Consider the following 20,905-nt stretch of genomic DNA (forward strand, 5'->3'; position numbering starts at 1 on the left):
GCATGTTCACAGAGGAAAACAACTGAAATACAGCGCTGGTTGTTCTCTCGAACGATACTCGACGACAACGACGGAATCCTAAGCCGTGGGCGAAGTAATGGGTGTATTAAATTGTATGAAATAATCTCGAAAAAAAGCACAAAACACTGCAGAGATGGCAAGTTCAGCAGCTAACATTTTCTGAGGTGAAGTGACGGCTAGTAACAGAAGACAAACGGCTAGCATTGACATCAGCGGCAATCCACCTGTCACTCAAGTGGCCATACCCTTAGAACTTTAAATATTAATCAACTAAACGGATGAGTTATAAAAAAATTCACCCCCCTCACAGTTGTTATGAAGTAGTGATCGACCGATATATCGGTCGGCCAATAAATCGGGCCGATATTTGCGGCTGCTGCTTTCGCCGATAGTTTTTTCCCGGCATTATTTACAGACAGGCGTCCGCAGGCAGCTCTGTGTTGCTGCAGTTCACGTGCAGCCCATGCACTGCCCCTGCCACACAGTGCTGGAAGCCTCTTCAAGACAACGGCAAGTTTTAAACTTTCAAAGCATCTTTTAACTGTTTGTCTTAGCTGAAATATTGCCATACACTTTGAAAGTGGAAACACGTTGCTCTATATGCGTGCAACTAAGCAAGTTTGTGGGTCCAAATGGAAAATGCGAATGCTGAATGCCTCATCTATAAAACTGCTTGTCATTGTATTTAGGGAGCTGCAAATAGCTAAGTTTTGAGGCTATCCATATGCATACGGCAGCTGTTACGAACATTGGTCATAGGATTAAATAATGCTGACGTTGTTCCGTGATTCCGTGATCCCATGAACCAGGCTGTAAACATGTTTTTTTCTGCTGTAAAGTTGGTAATTTTAACATGGGGGAGATACAGATTTGACTCACTTGTGCAGCCAGCCTCAAGTGGCCAGTCGATGAATTGCAGTTTAACTCACTTCCGTGTTGGTTTCAAGAGAGAGACGGGGAGGTTGCCGCTTGATTGGACCCGATGATCCGGGAGCGGTGGATTTTTGCAGTCGGCATCTAGTCATAGTTGGGGGCGTGGCGAGGGTGGAGTCGGCGTGGGGGAAAACACTGTGAATATCGTGTGTATTTGTGGACTTCATGTGGACTTCACTTCAGCAGCAAAATGGACATGATAACACCACTCCGCCACAACAACCTCTGCTCACGGACACAATATCAGCTGAGCCCTGCCCACAGAGCTCACCACAGACAGACATATCAGAACTGCTTGAAGATTCAACACCCAAGGACGACTTCCTGGAAAACAGCCAGGGAAGCCAGGACAGCATATTACAGCCTCCGATAACACCAGAGCAACAGCCCCTTTCACCAGACACGTTAACCCTCTCCCCAGCATCGCCACTTCTGTGCTTCTCACAGAAAATGGAAGAACTGGTGCATGCTGGAACCAGACTATCCCACTCTTTTGCTGCAAGCCCCCAGATACCAACCAAAAAAAGACAGGCACCATTACCACCAAAGCCTGCGGGCCCAGCTCGCCCTCCCCCTCCTGTGAGAGCTCTTCGGCCTCTGCCACAACGCCAGGGCCCACACCCTCCTCCATCAGCTCGAGGTGAACCAAAAACAACTGATACCAGCTCTCAGTGATATGTGTCGGGTCCCCGTTTTGATAACAGTAACTTTCTCAAATGTTTACAGAACAAACGGGAACCCAGTGTGCCTGTATCTTTCTCTATTGCTGTTCTATTACAAGATAGAAAGTCTAAGGCCTTCAATAGCCGTACAGCAAACCTAACTAATCTGGTGCCTATTCAAACTAATATTGCTGTGGGGAAAAGTAAGTCTGTTAAGTTAGCACTCTTTAACATCCGCTCACTTGAAAATAAATCACTTCTAGTCAACGACTTAATAACCACAAACAACCTGGATTTTATGCTTCTAAATGAAACATGGCTAGAAGAAAGCTGCAGTGCAACAGTCCTCAATGAAGCAGCCCCTCCTAACTTTACTTTTATGAGTGTCTACAGAGCTGTTAAGAGAGGTGGGGGTCTAGCTGCTCTTTTTAAAGATATCTATCAATGTAAGCAAATATCGTTTGGGAATTACTTGTCTTTCGAATATCTGGGTATTGGGTTAAAAGGTGCTCCACGCATTTTACTTATCATTATTTACAGGCCTCCAAAATACTCTTCAGCCTTTGCTGAGGACTTTACAGAACTATTATCAACAATTACATCAGAGATTGACTGTTTTGCCATTGCTGGAGATTTTAACATCCACATAGATAGTGCAGAAAAGAACATGGCTAAAGAAATCAAAACTGTTTTAAGAACTTTTGATCTGACTCAGCATGTACATGGACCCACACACAATCGTGGACACACTCTAGATTTACTTATCAGTAAGGGTCTAAACATTTCATCGATTGTTATTAAGGATGTAGCACTGTCTGATCATTTCTGTATTTTCTTTGATATATTGATCTCTCCTGCCATTGAAGCTAAATCTGTGTCTGTCAAGAAGAGATGCTTAAATGAGAACACCAGTGTACTATTTATGAAGGCTATATCCTTAACACCAAGTATATCTGCTGACTCTGTTGATTTTCTCCTTGATTCTTTTAACTCAAAAGTTAAAAGTGTAATTGATGATATTGCTCCTGTCAAAGTCAGGAAGAAGAATGGCAGACAAAAAGCACCTTGGAGAAACTCAACAGCAGTGCAAAATATGAAAAGACAATGCAGAAAAGTAGAGCGCATGTGGCGGAAGACAAAACTTGTAGTCCATTATAACATCTACAAAGACAGCATCCATGCTTTTAATATGGAACTAGGCAAAGCTAGACAGACTTTCTTCTCAAATATTATAAACAGTAATTTAAACAACACACACACTCTTTTTTGCTACTGTAGAGAGACTGACAAACCCCCCAAGCCAGATTCCCAGTGAAATGCTCTCAGACAACAAGTGCAGTGAGTTTGCTTCTTTCTTCTCTGAGAAAATCAATAATATCAGAAAGGTGATCAGCACATCCTTGAGTTGCCCTGGGGTCAGACAGATCAAACCGCCTGAGAAAGTAGTTACTATGTCTGATTTCAAAGAAATTGATGGCAAAATTTTGAAAGAAACCATACAGCACCTTAAAACATCAACCTGCGCTCTTGACACACTTCCCACATCATTTTTCAAAAGTGTGTTTAACAGTTTAGAAGCAGATCTCCTAGAAGTGGTAAATGCCTCACTTCTCTCTGGGAGTTTTCCAAACTCCCTGAAAACTGCTGTTGTCAAGCCCCTCCTGAAAAAGAACAATCTGGATAAGACCATATTAAGCAACTATAGGCCGATCTCAAATCTTTCTTTCATAAGCAAGATCATTGAAAAAGTTGTCTTCAATCAGCTGAACAAATTCTTATGCTCGAATGGATACTTTGACAATTTTCAATCTGGTTTCCGACCACACCACAGCACAGAGACAGCGCTCATAAAGATAATAAACGATATTCGCTTAAATACTGATTCAGGCAAAATATCAGTGCTGGTACTACTCGACCTCAGTGCTGCATTTGACACTGTCGATCATAACATACTTCTTGACAGGCTGGAAAACTGGGTGGGGCTTTCTGGGATAGTCCTAAAATGGTTCAGGTCATACTTAGATGGGAGAGGTTATTATGTGAGTATAGGAGATCATAAGTCTGAGTGGACATCCATGACATGCAGAGTCCCTCAAGGCTCAATTCTTGCGCCACTCCTGTTCAACCTATATATGCTCCCACTGAGCCAAATAATGAGAAAGAACCAAATTGCGTACCACAGCTATGCAGACGACACACAGCTCTACTTAGCCCAATCGCCTAACGATTACAGCCCCATTGACTCCCTGTGCCAATGCATTGACGAAGTCAACAGTTGGATGTGTCAAAACTTTCTTCAGTTAAACAAAGACAAAACTGAAGTCATTGCGTTTGGAAACAAAGATGAAGTTCTCAAGGTGAATGCATACTAGGGGTGCACGATATTGACAAAAAGTGATATTGCGATATCGATAATGAATATTGCGATATCGATATTAATTTCGATATTTTTAAACATATGTAAAACTACAAAAGTTATGGGAAAACGCATCAAAATAGATTCATAACAAATAAAACAAGTTTTCTTACAACATAAGGTTTATTGAGCGCATTCGAGACGGATTTGAATCTGATCGCTGAAACCACTTCAGGAGGAGATCTGGGCCGCATTCCAGACGAAACTGGACGAAGTGTAAATGCATCTGGTTGTTGAAACCACATATGTAAAATGTACTCCTCCCAAAAACACTAAAAAATAAACGTGTGAGAACGTGTTATAGGCTACATGTCATGTTATGGCCAGATATGACGACGCTATGTCTGCAACACGCATCACCGGATGAGCAGCTCTACCGGTATCAAGCCAACGCGCAAACTATCGCAAATCAAAGTGAAAGTAAGTTGCAGAGACGCTTTACACACAAGTATCTTCATTAAAAGTAAAGAAGTGAAATTATCTTACCAGGGCTGTTGCCGTTCTCTATTATTGCGGTATTTGATTTTGACATTTTAGCTGATGATATATAAAATGCAGCTCATAACTGTGTTCGGTGACGTGAACTCCATTAAATCTGCATATAGCGCGGGAATTGAAGATCGAATTTATATCCGTTTTGCAAAAAACACATTTATGTGAACAGGTGTAAAAGGAATCGTTTTGATAAATTAGATATCTATCCGATCTGTGATAACGCATGAAGTGGCCAGGTGGCCTGATGTTTATACTTGCGCGCTGGTGTGTGCGTCGAGCCGGCAAGTGTGTGTGTTGTGGGGACTGTGTGGTAGAGCAAGGGAGAAGTGAAACAAAGTGTCTCCCCTGTTCTTTCTGACCACTGTTGGAAATCTGTAGCATGAAAAGTTAACCCTCTCCTTGATTTCATGTTTATGGAGAAGTAGAACCAGGAAATCAGTCGGGGGAAATGCAACGGTGCATGTCGGACGGGACGCATCATAAACAAAATATCGCATAAATATCGCGAGACTTTCGATATGATATCGAGCAACGTGATATCGCGATAACGATATTGATTCGATATATCGTGCACCCCTAATGCATACCTTCACTCTAGGGGTCAAACAACTAAAAATCAAGTCAGGAATCTTGGTGTGACACTAGAGTCAGACCTTAGTTTCAGTAGTCATGTCAAAGCAATAACTAAATCAGCATACTATCATCTGAAAAATATTGCAAGAATTAGATGCTTTGTTTCCAGACAAGACTTAGAGAAACTTGTGCATGCTTTCATCACCAGCAGGGTGGATTATTGTAATGGACTCCTCACTGGCCTTCCCAAAAAGACCATAAGACAGTTGCAGCTCATACAGAACGCTGCCGCCAGGATTCTGAGCAGAACTAGAAAATATGAACATATCACACCAGTCCTCAGGTCTTTACACTGGCTCCCAGTTAAATTTAGGATTGATTTTAAAGTATTATTACTGGTATATAAATCATTCAATGGCCTAGGACCTCAATACATTGCAGATATGCTCACTGAATATAAACCCAACAGATCACTCAGATCACTAGGATCATATCAGCTAGAAATACCAAGGGTTCACTAAGCATGGTGAATCTGCTTTTAGCTATTATGCCAGCCGCAGCTGGAACCAGCTTCCAGAGGAGATCAGATGTGCTCCTACTGTAGTCACATTCAAATCCAGACTCAAAAACACTTCTGTTTAACTATGCATTTACTGAATGAGCACTGTGCCAATGTTCGTCCGACTGTTTGTACTGTACTGTATTTTATTTTTTATTTTTCTAAACTGTTTTAATTATTCTTATTTCTTTTTATTATTTTAATTTATTCTATGTAAAGCACTTTGAATTGCCATTGTGTATGAAATGTGCTATATAAATAAACTTGCCTTGCCTTGCCTATTTGCCGCCTGCCGACCGGCAACGGTACATTGCAAAATTAACTGCAATAGGTTATGATTGCCCTTATTTAATTAAAAACTGGGTCAATGACCCAACCAAATGGCCGGTGTCGTTTCCAGACATATTTTGTTATCTGGTTGAATCTCCAGGTAAGACATCGCGGTAGCTGTAGCGGTAACATTAGCCTATAACTCAATCAACTTTCGTATATGTTGCATACTATAACTCCATAAAACCTTGTCACTTACCAATTGTACATATGCCTCACTCCAAACTATTAATCCTTTTGTAAAACGGTGATCAGTAGTACGAAGTTGCCGAGGGACTGTGCTGACAGTTATCCCGAACTCACAGACTGCAGTCTGTATTAGTGTAGACCTCGAACTACTCCATAGGTTCGCGATTGGCCTATCAAGCGAGCCTTCAGCTGATAACGCTAATGTGAATGAGACATCCCTTATGAAAAACAACTATAGGAATCTTGTAGTATTTTGGGACAAAATATTATAGTAATCCTATAGGAATACTATAGTATTTTGGGATACTATAGACTAGAGGTATTACAGAACATCACAGAAGTATTATACACTACTATAGAAATCTTATAGGATTACTATAGTTCTTTTTCGTAAGGGATGTAGACAAATTTGGCCCACTGCCAGATACGAGTTTAACACCCACTACTATATCACACAGAGATCTACTCACACAGTAATCTCAAAAAAGAAAGCTCAAAAGCCATTTTGTCCTCCTTTTCTGTTCTATGTGTTTATTAGGAAGGATGTAGTACTTCAATTCATAATTTGTTTGTTTATTGGTACAGAAAATGACACAGCAACTCTTTGGCATGATTGTCCCGTGTATTTCAATTAGCGCCAAGGCAATGTTTTCCCCATAGACTGTAAAAAAAGATGGACGACGCCCGTTCGCTCTCTTCCATTGATGAGAACTGAAGCCGGCAGTGTCCCGATATGGCGCTGACATATTGGAACTTGAGTCTGCGCAGTAGCGATCTCGGGACCAGACCTGCGTAGTAGCGAGCAGGAAGTAAAGCCGCGAAATCAACGCTCCGCCCTCACTCTCGCAGAATGCACTCAGGGAGAGTGCATTGTGCACACTTTTTTAAAAATTGATTGCAGTATGACAAGAGACTTGTTACAATAAAGTAAATACAAACTCCTCAGTCCTCCGAAGATCCCGAAAAAAATGTCCGTTGGTGCTTCAGTGACTACTTCGCTCAGAGAACCTGTCAATCACAGCTGTCAATCATGACGTTACACCACCGCATCACGTAACTAACTAAAACTTATTTTTGAAACAGACACTTGAACTTACATCAGCGTGATAAAAACGACACCAAATGAAAGAAACCACCTTTGGGAAAAAAGATTGTTGGTCTCACGTCCCGTTGAATAACACAGGGAGCAGTTTTGGCTTCACTTTTCAGGGCTTGTGCTAAATTCACATCACGTGATGGGGCGTTCCCAGACCAACCGGACGTTCCGCGTGACGTCACACCATTTGGAGCAGCCATCTTGACGGAATAGAAAATGCTAAACCGCTGGTGATAATACAGCTCGTCGCGAAATATTCATCTATTCTTCTATCATGCCCGAGCGATGCTGTGCAGTTGGATGCGATCAGATACGTGATCATACTAAAGCAATATCTTTAAACCGTATCCCAAAAGAAACAAAATGGAGAAACAATGTCAGGAAGTTTTTCTACACGTTTAATGCCTGTAAAAAGAACTTGTGGTGCTTCATATGGATCTATGAATCCTAATTCCTTTATCTTCCTCTTGTATATTTATTTTTGTGATGCTAATAAGTGCGATGACATGACATGAAGAGTTAGCTGACAGCCGCTGCGCTAATAATAGATAGTGGTCAGTGTTCGTCTAAACCAGTGGTTCTCAACCTTTTTTGGGCCAGCGCCCCCTATCCAATATCCAGGTCCCTGAATGCCCCCCACCCCCAAACTAAGCGAGTAGGAATAAGTCAGAGTTTAACAGATGAAATAGTGCAAAGTGCAAAATTATTAATACAATTGAACTATACTCCACAGTGATTAATCCAAAAAACAAGCTATAAGATACATAGCAATCCCAGTGTTTCTCACAGGATGTTTGGTAAATCTGTGGTGGGTGGACCTCGGGCCTTCTAGGGGGGTTGGGGGGCATGCCCCCCGTAAGAAAATTTTGTGCATTTTAATGTTAAATTCATCAATCTGGTGCACTTTGAGAGTTCAAAATTAAAAGCTCCAACCCATATTCAGTGTGCAAATTAAACAAAGAAAAATTCAAACCTCTTTTAGTTGTGTCTGTCTACATTACACTACTACATAATAATAGTTATAATATTAATCCCATGACAGTAATAGCCATATATTGTAAAACAAATGCACTGAAAAATAAAGGACGGTCATTAAAGCGGTAATGTTTGCACTTAGGTTTTATTACGCATTTAGGAGTGTATTGCAAGAAGCTGCTTACATTAACCTTACTTTCGAAAAATAAATAAATACAATCATGATTTTTCATGAAAAATTATGTTAGAATTGTAGGCCTAAAATACCTTGGTATCAGCTTGTTTTAATCAATGGTATAATTAATACAATTACAATTAATTTGGTTTGTTGTGATTAATTTGTGTTCATAATCAATAAAAAAAACTAACAAGAACAAGAATAAACACATATGAACAATTAAATTATTATTGTATTATTAATTATTTTTATATCTTGAAACTACCCAAGCAGCGTTTCGCGCTCAGATGTGACGGCGGAATTAATAAATTACCAAAATGTGATTGCAGAATATATTTAAATTATCCATCAAATTGTCATTTTCTCCTTATTGTCTTGCGAGTTAACAATAATGCCTGACCAGTAAATAACTTGGTGAACAAAGAAAACATTTTGGCATTAGGGATTGGAATTAATGCCTACAAATGTAAAAGTTTTACCTTTATAAATAGAATTTAGTTTAATTAATTTTAAAATTCGTCGCCGGAGTGAATGGGAACATTATTTATTGAAAATATTTGAAAAAATGTGTTTCTTAAGTCAATACTTAAAAGTGTTTCTTAAGTCAATACTTTTTAATGGCTTGTCAACTTTCCATTCCTCCTCTGCGTGATTCTAGTCAGCGCTGGATTCTAGGCACCACCGGATTGTTGTCAGCACGAAACACATTTTTGAGCGCGTGAATGCTGATTCTTGTCAGCGCTGGATTCTAGTCAGTGCTTAAACGCTGGTCTATGACTGGAAAAATAATAGAGTCGTTGCAAAAGAAAGATACATAGCTTAGGCTACATGTCGCATTAAACTGGAAGATTTTATAATGTTATAGTCGTCAAAATACAACTCATCAAAACTCCGCGAATCACAACAAGCGTATCGGTGAGAACACTCATTTAAACAGCATACAACCGAACTTGACTGCACATCATATTTTTGACATTATTGATACTGCTTTCAGTCGTAATGCAATAGAAATGAACACACAAAAAAAAACTGCCTAGTGCCTACCTACAACACTGACGGTGGACTTGCGGTCAGGAGAAGGCCTAGAGCGACTGCGGACGAATGTTTATTTATTTTTTTTAGTCAAGTCAAGTCTAGTTTATTTATATAGCGCTTTTCACAATACAGATTGTATCAAAGCAGCTTCACAGTATTAAATTAAAATAATACATCAATGTTTGTTTCTAGTGGAAAACGTCCACGTTTGGTAATGCTGATCAATAGTATTGTTGATTGATTAATTAAATTAAATATCCCCAACTGAGCAAGCCAAAGGCAACAGCTGACGTATTTAGCGCTGCTGACGTATTCTTTCACGCGCACCATAGACGCGCGTGCACACACAATATGATATCACACTCTGCGCATATGTTTTACAACATAATTTAACACATAGTTCTAACACTTTTTAAATTGCCCACTTAAAGTGTTTATTACAAATAAATGCCTAAATGCTTAAAATTAATAAAAGTAAATGAACAAAAATTTGCGTTATATATTTAAACTCGTGAACGCCCCCCTTTCAAAAATCTTGCTTCCAACGTTGTTCTCTGAACGCCCCCTGGGGGGCGGTACCGCCCCCGTTGAGAACCACTAAACCAGTGACCGCGACGCTGAAGTGTGTGAGAACCATAGACTGTAAAAAAATAGAGTGAGAACAAATGAATAACGTCAGTGCGAACCACGAACATTTATTTATTTGGATTAAATATTTTAATCATTCTGTGTCATTTTTCAATGTCAATCTTTTCACTATTTACATGTTTATGCCCAAAATGCTATAATATTCAGTTGACTGTCGTTCTCCTCTACCCTGTGCTGTGTACATTATTGATTAAATAGCCTAACATTAGCCTATTTAACATCGTTACAGGCACCTCGGGAGCATTCATTCATTCAACTATTTTAAAAGACTGGAATAAACACCAGCACACACAAGCAATCTTCTTTATAGTCAATTTAATTAAAAAATGTAAACCCAACAGGTATGAAATGTCAGAAAGAGAGAAAAAAAAAACTGTTAATGGGAAGACGAGCATAGGACTGCTACAGCTTAGTGGATAAATATATTTAGCCTATTTATTATTCAGATTGCACAGTTGGAAAGAAAATATATTTATAGGAAGTTAGGAACATTTCAGCAGGCTCAAGATAATTAATACAGCCATTTTGGATATGGGCTCTCAAAGATTTTCCCCACATTTTTGTGAGGGGCACCCCGACTAATTTTTTTCTTTAACCTTTATAGATGACAAATCCAGTGAGAAACGAACCTTCCCTCTCCACGGTCACGGAATTGCTATATATGACCCAACTACGACCGGACAAGTAGCTGATTACAACGTCAATAACAAAAAGTTATTAAAGTAGGGAATCACTAAAACGAGAGAATGGTTTTCATTTTATTGCATTTATTGTAAGTTGTGATCAGTGGAAATGTCTATTACTGACGGTAACAAGTTTGCGCTGTTGAGGCTCGTGCAGCCTCTCGAGGAAACAAATGAGCGCAGCACACAAAGAAACTCTGTTAACAACATAGGCTACTGCCGGTAAAAATTCTCAATGTGGAGTATATTTTTAACACATGATAGTTAAGCAACAACTACTGTTTTCCTGAATACCATCACAATTGAAAATGTGACATTGATTTCATACAACAGTTCAGTAAACAGTTATAAGTCATTTACATTTTAGACGCAATATTGACTGTTTTTATACTGTTTCAGCAGCGAAAATAGTTCCAAACAAAGATCACAGCAGAACCATAGCGCATCTCACAGGAACACTCAACGGTATTTTCATTACTGAATGAATCACTCATTTGAACAAATCGTTTGAAGAATGAATGACTCAATGACTGTCGTCTACCGCCACCTACTGGCGGTTTAGTGTTATGTTTAAATTAGGGCTGTCAAAGTTAGCGCGTTAATAACGCGTTAACGCAAAATCATATTAACGGCACTAATTTTTTTAACGTGCGATTAACGCAGCGCGTATTTTCTGTTTGACCCGTGGACCAACCCCTAGTTGGAGAAATGGAGATACACAGTGTTGCTAACTTAGCGACATTGCAGACCCCTTTAGCGATTTTTTCCCTTCAACAAAGCGCCCAAACCTTATTTAGTTTCTGAGAATCTACCGGTACCGCCGGTACTGCTCTCTCAGCACGCGCGCGCGCACCTCTCTCTCTCTCTCGCTCGCTCTCTCTCTCTCTCTCTCTCTCTCTCTCTCTCTCTCTCTGCGTCTCGCGCGGAGGAGCAGCGCTTTAACTCAGTTAAGCACAGATATTATGTTGCTTCTCTATTTTTACAAGTAGGCTATAGCCGAAATCAGAGCACAGATATTGTCTTTATCTTATGTGAATTTGATTTCACCAGACGACGGCTCGATTATCAGAATTTTTGTGCAGATTAACTTAACATCTTGGAAGGGAGAGCTGGTTATGTCTTAATTGGTCGCGTTTCAGTCACCATTTCAAATTCATTCCGTTGTTTGACAACAGAAACAGTAAAATATACCAATGAAAACAGTTTTATTGAGAATTTAGCTTCATCAAAATGGGCACAGAGAGAGACAAACTACAATGTAATAGGCTAATAAATAATAAATGTACATTTAGCATTTTCAGAAGAGCTGCCCTGTCATGCAAAAATCTAAACATGTTTGTATTAGTAAATTGCTCAGTGCAAAGAAAGAGAAGTAATGGTAACCTGCCATTTTTTTGTTCTTTCTACGTGTCTAATAGACATGAACAAGTTCTTTGAAAAACATCTGTGACCTTTGAAACATCTCATCCTTATGCTCTATATTGACTATGGTTTCAATAATAAACATACATTTGCATAAAGCATCTATATTTATCCATGCCCACGTTGATTAGAGTATTACAAACTTGAAAAGTATTAATTTAAGGTACATTTAGAACAATTAAAAAAATGTGCGATTAAATGCGATTAATCGCGAGTTAACTCATGACAATATGCGATTAATCGCGATTAAAAAAATTAATCGATTGACAGCCCTAGTTTAAATGTATCATTCTTTCCAACGTTTCTTATTTGTATATTCAAAAATATTTAATACAATCTAATAACATTATTTAATGCAGTTGTCATTTTTCAGTGTAAATATTTAATTTGATCAGCCCTGCCTAGGGTAAAAGTAAAATGAAAGATAAAGCATACATTTAATAAGATTAGGGGGGGAAATGCCCTTTAAAGGTGCAGATATGACAATATGCAGATTTGAATATACCAAAGCTGGTTGAACACTGATGAGAATGTTGCTTTAGAATAAATTATATTTACAACACAAATTATTATTTATTTTTTTCCGGACAAGAAACCTTTTTACTCATACAAGTGAATGACAGATTTACTGGGCTTGCAATTCACATGGGTAGGACACTGTGTGTGTGTGGATGACCATGTTCGTCTGCCACCACTGACGACCATTTTTGACCCAGGAAAAACCCTGACGTGGCAGTTATAAGATCTCCCTTACTTAGATGGGCATTTTGTGTTTGTATGTATTACTCAAGAGTTCTCCAAAGAAGACATGGCAAAGAGCCTACTGCACATGATAAGCAATGACATTGGACAGCTGGCCTGCCTCTACGCCAAACTGCATAACCTTACCAGAGTCTATTTTGGAGGATTCTTCATTCGAGGACACCCCGTCACCATGCACACCATCACCTATAGCATCAACTTCTTCACTAAGGTCTCCAACCGTTACTTTTTAAATGTTCATAAGCTGTGTAATAACATATCGATAATGATTAAATGGCTTGCTGGAAAACGTGATCCGGTCAAACGTGCCATTCTGACCAGATATTTTGTTTATTTGATCATTGTCCCAGGCAACTGATTTCTATCATAGCTAGTTTAATGTGTCTCTTATTACTCTCTTTTATTTCTTATTGTATAATACAACAATGACTACATGTTATTTCTCACTTTCATGTTCAAGATAGAAATCTCATTACATCCTGCTATGTTTTTCTGTGGATATTTTGGATAAAGAATTGGATTTATTTGTAGGGGGAGGTCCAGGCTTTATTTCTAAGACATGAAGGATATCTTGGTGCTATTGGGGCCTTTTTGAAGGGGGCAGAAGAAGACAGTAAGTTATTGTCATATATACACAACAAAACTGTTTAGTACTGTCTCCAGAGAGAGTAGTTTGTTTTATAGACTTTTTTTTTTTTAGACCCTAACCAGTACAGCTGGGGAGAGAACTATGCTGGCAGCTCTGGTCTCATGAGTGTATCTCCAGAGTTAAATCCTGTGCAGCGAGCTCGTAGCGGAACGGTAAGTTGGCACAGAGAAGAGGCCCACTGTAAATTTGCTGCTGCAGTATTTTTATTTTTTTGATAGACAAAGTAGATTGTAGTTGGATTTATATGTTAAGTGCAGTATATTTATAGATTTGGTCAACTGAGATGCATGCTTTGTATCCTTCATGACCTATTTTGTGTTCTCCGTAATGTTCTCATTTCATCTCTTTTCTTTTTTTCTTCTCATCCATCTTCCCCATCTATTCCATAACCTTTTGCCTCAGTTTTCAGTAAGTACTTTTCCATCCAGGATTTTCTTGGAGTTTTCTCTGGATGTTTTTTGCTTTCAAGAAATGCTCAACCTTTAGCTGTTGTGACAATCAGTGGTAGCATTATTATCTAAAAATACAAGAGTCTCGGAAGGTTATTTATCATTATTAATATGCGTGTGCTGCCATGGATATTACTCAGTGTGATGCATTTGTTTTTCATGAGTGCAAACGGTGCACATTAACAAGTAGTACATAAGAACTCTCCATCTTGTATGTTTGACAGTTGCTGTTGTGGGAAATGTCATAAAGGTGGCATTTTGATTGCACTGTTAGGACCCGTTCACACAGAACTTGTTTTTGCACTGTTTAAAAAAAAAAAAACTGCTTTCCAACTCAAACATGCATTAGATGGACGTATTTGACCATTGCGCCACTTGTGATTGCTGCTTTTTCTGTGTTGCATGCATTTGTGCCATGTTTTAAAATGCATAGCTAAGTTTAGCTTTTAAACACATTTCAAGACACTGCCTTCTTTTCCATTTAGCAGCACTGTGGTTCTGCATTGTGCTCTACTGTTTTGTTGCCTCTGTGAACAGCCCCTTAGAGTTACATCCACAAATAACAGTTAAGTATGGCTAGTAAATAAAGTGCTGCAGAGATGACGTATTTTTGTTATCCAAAACTAGGAAACATGTTAGCATTTTAGCAACTTCCGGTTCCATCGTCCTGAAGTCAATGTTTTTTTTTAAATGGGTGTTTGGTTAAAGGGGACCTATTATGCAAAATTCACTTTTATAAGGTTTTTGAACAGATTGTGTGTCTACATTGTGTGTAAACAACCAGTCTATAAAAAAATCCACCCACTCCCTTTTTTTAAATAATTCCCATAAATCATAAACAGTCTCTCCAAAAGAGCAGTTCTACATTTCCCCCTACATTTACGTAAGAGTATGCGGAAGCCCCGCCCATGACTGGTGACGATCTGCCCTATTAGTATAGATACCACCCTGAGTGAGCCGCAGCAGTCCGCCATTTCTGTTTACTCGCTGAAGTAGCTGGTGATATACAATGTCTTACAAATATTCTGTTATTGGATGTACCAATGAACAAAAGAGTCTCCATAGACTCCTCAAAATTTTGAATTTCAAATTTCATTTATGAAGGAAATGTGCCGAAGAAAATCGTTAAAGTGTTATGTATTTGCACAAATCTTTTTCGCCGGATCTTTTTTACTCCGTGTCACAAGTGAGGGTCAGTTCAACGCTGGATTTGCCCAAAAGTTGTTTCTGAAATCTCTTTTTAGTTTAACATGATGGTACATGCTAGTCGATGAGTTGAATCAACTTAACTCCACCACAACTACATAAATGTATCCACTAACCGTTCAGAAACATCCAGTTGCATTCTGAAAGATGTAACTTCTTCCTGAGTCTCTCCATCTGTGTCCGACTCTGGTTCGAACATGTGCTGAACACCACTACTAACATTTTGGCTACATGACATTCTCCAGTTTTGTTGTTGCCGGAGTATCTGAAGCACAAGCTGTAAAGGCTCCGCCCTCTTCTGGAAAGGGAGTTTAAAGAGACACACAAATCGGCGTGTTTTGCTCACCCAAATAGGGGCAAATTTTACAAGCTATAATGAATGACCTGTGGGGTATTTTGAGCTGAAACTTTACAGACACATTCTGGGGACATCAGAGACTTTATATTACATCTTATGAAAAGGGGCATAATAGGTCCCTTTTAAAGGCCAGAAATAAAATCTGTGGTGAACCCATGATCAATATATTTTCCTGTTTAATTCTACAATATAAAGTAAATCATTTATTTTAATGCATTTAATTACTTGAGTCTTGAGCAAGTGGCTAAATGGGACTACATAGGTTGTTTCTTCAAGTGAAATTACTTCCTGATCAAGAAAAAAATGTAGGATGGGACTTGATTTTGTCTACCGGGAATTGATTGGGTTGTTATCTTTTGCTATTGCTGCGGTATCATGCGGGTGACAAAAGATTTGTAAATTTTGATTTCATGGTGACTTTAAACATCACACTTAACAGGGAAACTCATTTACTCACTAGTATGCTTTCACAGCCTTGTTGTGTTTTATAATTGTGCTCTTACAAACTATTCTAACTCAGACTTTCAGGTAAAATGTTTTTTTTTTTAAATAAAGACTGAAAGTGTTGTTGGAAGCTGTTATTGTTTTAACCTTTTCTTGGTTTCACCAGCATTTCTGTTGAGGATGTATTGCAGTTCCTTTGCAGATGAATGCACAAATTGCCATTTAGTACATTGTGGGTACTTACTTACTATTCCTACATTGTCTCCAGTTTGACATGTTGGAGATGGACCGCCTGGAGAGGCAGCTAGTGAACCTTCCACTGCTGCAGGACCCAACCTCTTATATTCCAGACACAGTGGACTTGACTGAGGATGCTTTGTCTCGGGATTACTGGCTTTTCTGCTTTGAGGATGCATTGGATGGGGTGAGGCTTTGAGGCTAATTTGCTATGTTAACTTCTAAGAAAATAAGTATACAGGTCTCACAACTCAGCCTGAAGGCCAGTAAACTTTACAGCTTATTCTGAACAACAACCACCCACTGGGATTTTCTGACCGTCATGTAAAGCGACTAACAATGTGTTTAATCTGAAACAATAATTGACCAGTATAGGGAAAAATAGCATAGCTGTGTCCTTCTGTGAACAGTGTCCTTCTATAAACTTCTATGAAGACATTGGTTAGCTGGTTCAGGTGTGTTTGATTAGGGTTGGAGCTAAACTCTGCAGGACAGCGGCTCTCTAGGACCGAACCTGTCTACCCCTGGCCTAGACTTTCAATAGATGGACAAAAAAGAAATTTTAAAAATATCTATATGACACTATATGCAGCGTTTTCCCCCGTGGTATCGGAAATGGTATTGAATATCGATACTTTTCAAGGTATCGTATCGAAGCTAGAAATTCCAGTATCGTGACAACACGCATGTAATAAATTATGTTTATATATTGAAAGCATTGAATCACTATCGGATCGCAATTCATTTGATTCCTAGCATTTTAAATAAAAATAAAAAAGTGAAAAAGGCGACAGTGGCAAGGAACCAAAACTCCATTGGGTGACAGAATGGAGAAAAAAACCTTGGGAGAAACCAGGCTCTGGAAGCATCTCTTTCAATAGCTTAGTCGGAGTAGGGTCTAACATGTTGTTGATTTCGATGATTTAACGAGTTTAGACAATTCTTCCTCTCCTATTGCAACGATGAATGGAATTTTTCCTCAGGGACACTACAATGCACTGCCTGATGCAATACTGTAGTAGACGGTTGCATTGTTATAATTTTCTCTCCAAAAAGATCAATCTTTTAAGTAAAGAAGTTCATAAAGTCGTTACTGGTATGCTCTTAGGAAACTTCAGAAGTAGAAGCTTTATTTCTTGTTAATTTAGCCACTGTATCATATAAATAACTAGGGTTGTGTTTGTTTTCTTCTAAGAGAGTCGAAAAATAAGCAGATCTAGCTATTTTTAAGGCCTTTCTGTACGCAATTGTGCTCTCTCCACAAAATTCGAAAAACGTCTAGTTTTGTTTTCTTCCAGTTGCGCTCCATTTTTCTGGCTGCTCTTAAGGGCCCGAGTGTGCTCGTTGTACCACGGGGTTGGACTATTTTCTTTAATCTTCTTTAAGCGCAAAGGAGCAACTGTCTCTAAAGTGCTGGAAAGAGAGTCAAAAGTTTCTGTCGCAATATCGAGTTCTTTTAAGCTATCTGGGATGCTGAGGAGATGAAACTGATCAGGAATATTATTAATTAAAGCTGCAAGCAGCGATGAAAGGGCCCTCGCACCTGTGCCATCAACACTCGGTGGCTTTAGGAAGACAGAGCATGGTTGGGAAATGTACATTTATGGAGGTATATATAGTAAGAGTATGTCAAAGTCAGTTACAAAATGTTTTGTATATGGTGATAATAGCATGCTTCATGACTCAGCTAAGTGTTGCTAGCATGTTTAGTCTGTTTCTAGCATGCTTAGTACACAATAATTATGTGGTTAGTACTGCATTACTGTGTTAACCATGTCAGTTTCTGTTGCCAGTAGGTGGCGTTATGGCTATAACTGAATATGAGCATGGATGTGTGTTCAGGACAGAACTCTTATCAAACGTGTGAAGTTTGGTGCAAATTGGACATTGCCTTCTTGAGTAACAACAAAGTCATGTTTCATTGAATTAGCATTCTTTAGCACTTAGCTAAGCATTGTTAGCATGTTTTAACATGTTTCTAGCATGTTTAGAACTCAATGGCATTTTTAACATGTTGCTAGAACGGCATCAACGTGTTAAACATGTCACTTCCTGTTGCCAGTAGGTGGCGCTATTACTATAACTGAACATTCTCATGTAGATGTGTTCAGGCCATGACTCTTATCAAAAGTGTGAAGTTTGGGGCAGATTGGACATTCCATGCCTGAGTTACAGCAAATTCCTATTTAATTGCAATAATAGCATGCTTTAGCACTTAGCTAAGAGTTTGCTAGCATGTTTTAGCATGTTTCTAGTATGTTGTTAGCATGTTTAACACTTGCTGGCACTTTTTTATATGTTATTAGGAGTCCATAACAGTGTTAAACATGTCACTTCCTGTTGCCAGCAGGTGGCGCTATGACTGTAACTGAATATAAGCATGGTCATGTGTTCAGGACAGAACGCTTATCAAAAGTGTGAAGTTTGGGGCAGATTGGACATTCCATGCCTGAGTTACAGCAAATTCATATTTAATTGCAGTAATATCATTCTTTAGCACTTAGCTAAGTGTTTGCTAGTATGTTTTAGCATGTCTCTAGTATGTTGGTAGGATGTTTAGCACCTACTGGCATTTTTTTATATGTTATTAGGAGTCAAGAACAGTGTTAAACGTCACTTCCTGTTGCCAGCGGGTGGCGCTATGACTATAACTAAATATGAGCATGGTCATGTGTTCAAGAGATAACTCTTATCAAACATGTGAAGTTTGGGGTAGATTGTACATTGCCTTCTTGAGTAACAACAAAGTCCTGTTTCATTGAATTAGCATGCTTTAGCACTTAGCTAAGTATTGCTAGCATGTTTTAATATGTTTCTAGCATGTTTAGAACTCAATGGCATTTTTAACATGTTGCTAGAACGGCATCAACGTGTTAAACATGTCACTTCCTGTTGCCAGTAGGTGGCGCTATTACTATAACTGAATTTGAGCATAGACATGTGTTCAGGCCATGATTCTTATCAAACGTGTGAAGTTTGGGGCAGATTGGACATTCCATGCCTGAGTTACAGCAAATTCCTATTTTATTGCAGTAATAGCATGCTTTAACACTTAGCTAAGTGTTTGCTAGCATGTTTCTAGTATGTTGCTAACCTGTTTAGCACTTGCTGGCTCTTTTTTATATGTTATTAGGAGACCACAACAGTGTTAAACATGTCACTTCCTGTTGACAGCAGGTGGCGCTATTACTATAACTGAATATTCTCATGTAGATGTGTTCAGGCCATGACTCTTATCAAACGTGTGAAGTTTGGGGCAGATTGGACATTCCATGCCTGTGTTACAGCAAATTCCTATTTAATTGCAGCAATAGCATGCTTTAGCACTTAGCTAAGTGTTTGCTAGCATGTTTTAGCATGTTTCGAGTATGTTGTTAGCACGTTTAGCACTTGCTGGCACTTTTTTTATATGTTTTTATATGTCCACAACAGTGTTTAACATGTCACTTCCTGTTGCCAGCAGGTGGCACTATGACTGTAACTGAATATGAGCATGGTCATGTGTTCAGGACAGAACGTTTATTAAAAGTGTGAAGTTTGGCGCAGATTGGACATTGCCTTCTTGAGTAACAACAACATCCTGTTTCATTGAATTAGCATGCTTTAGCACTTAGCTAAGTATTGCTAGCATGTTTTAACATGTTTCTAGCATGTTTAGAAGTCAATGGCATTTTTAACATGTTGCTAGAATGGCATCAACGTGTTAAACTTGACACTTCCTGTTACCAGTAGGTGGCGCTATTACTATAACTGAATATTCTCATGTAGATGTGTTCAGGACAGAACGCTTATCAAAAGTGTGAAGTTTGGGGCAGATTGGACATTCCATGCCTGAGTTACAGCAAATTCCTATTTAACCTGTTAAGCTTCACCAGTGCGTCGGCGCACTGAAGCGTTTTTTTTTATATATAGCTCAAAGTTACTATCAGATTTAATGTTATACTTCGACAAACTATACATCATTAAAAAGATATAAGACTCAAGTTTCAGTATTTGACCACTATTGTATTCTGAGAAACTTATAGCGACAGTTATTTCTTAATTTGTGTCAGGAGTTATGAAATGAAAAAATGAGTCGATACCTTTGATATGAATTATGCGCGTCAGCCCTCCCATTCATAAAAAAACTCCCGTGCTGTCGTCATGACAGCGATACACAAAACAATGTCCCTCAGGGCTTTAGCTCAAAAATGTGCAGATTTGGAGAAATATTGATATATTCTCATAGATTCACATCATATTTCTATAGACAGGAATAATATTTATTGAATTTATACCCAAATGCGTCGATGTAATCATTATGAGCGCTTGCATACTCTGATACTGTGTTTTCAATCCATACCAACAGCCTGAGGGCTCTATATGCACAATAATTGTCCATATATGGAACATGAAGAAGAGCCATGATCATGTGACATTCCAGGACGTCACTGATACACACAAAGCTACAGAGATCGCTGTAACATGCAGATAAAAGATGTTTTGAAGATAATAAACATGATTGCAATGATATTTGAGTTACCTGTGTTTTTCAAGACATGCCAGGTATTTTCATAATAATAGATTATATTTATAATGTAATGCT

At 38.7% G+C, this 20,905-nt stretch overlaps 1 protein-coding gene across 18 annotated transcripts in view; it reads left to right on the top strand.

Annotated features, from left to right (window-relative positions):
* The window catches only part of pank4 (pantothenate kinase 4 (inactive)), a 116,268-nt gene that overhangs the window by 7,536 nt on the left and 87,827 nt on the right, over nucleotides 1–20,905 (top strand). For all 18 annotated transcript variants that reach the window (XR_013819691.1, XR_013819692.1, XM_079857508.1 and 15 more), the window contains 4 exons: nucleotides 13,007–13,188; nucleotides 13,509–13,590; nucleotides 13,678–13,778; nucleotides 16,352–16,507. Coding sequence is in view for 16 of the 18 variants with exons in the window: in XM_079857508.1 (XP_079713634.1) it covers nucleotides 13,007–13,188; nucleotides 13,509–13,590; nucleotides 13,678–13,778; nucleotides 16,352–16,507 (521 nt within the window). In the remaining 2 variants the exon portion in view is untranslated. The remainder of the gene's footprint in view (nucleotides 1–13,006; nucleotides 13,189–13,508; nucleotides 13,591–13,677; nucleotides 13,779–16,351; nucleotides 16,508–20,905) is intronic.

The sequence above is a fragment of the Squalius cephalus genome (genome assembly GCF_949319135.1).
Source record: "Squalius cephalus genome assembly, chromosome: 22".
In the NCBI taxonomy this organism is placed as follows: domain Eukaryota; kingdom Metazoa; phylum Chordata; class Actinopteri; order Cypriniformes; family Leuciscidae; genus Squalius; species Squalius cephalus.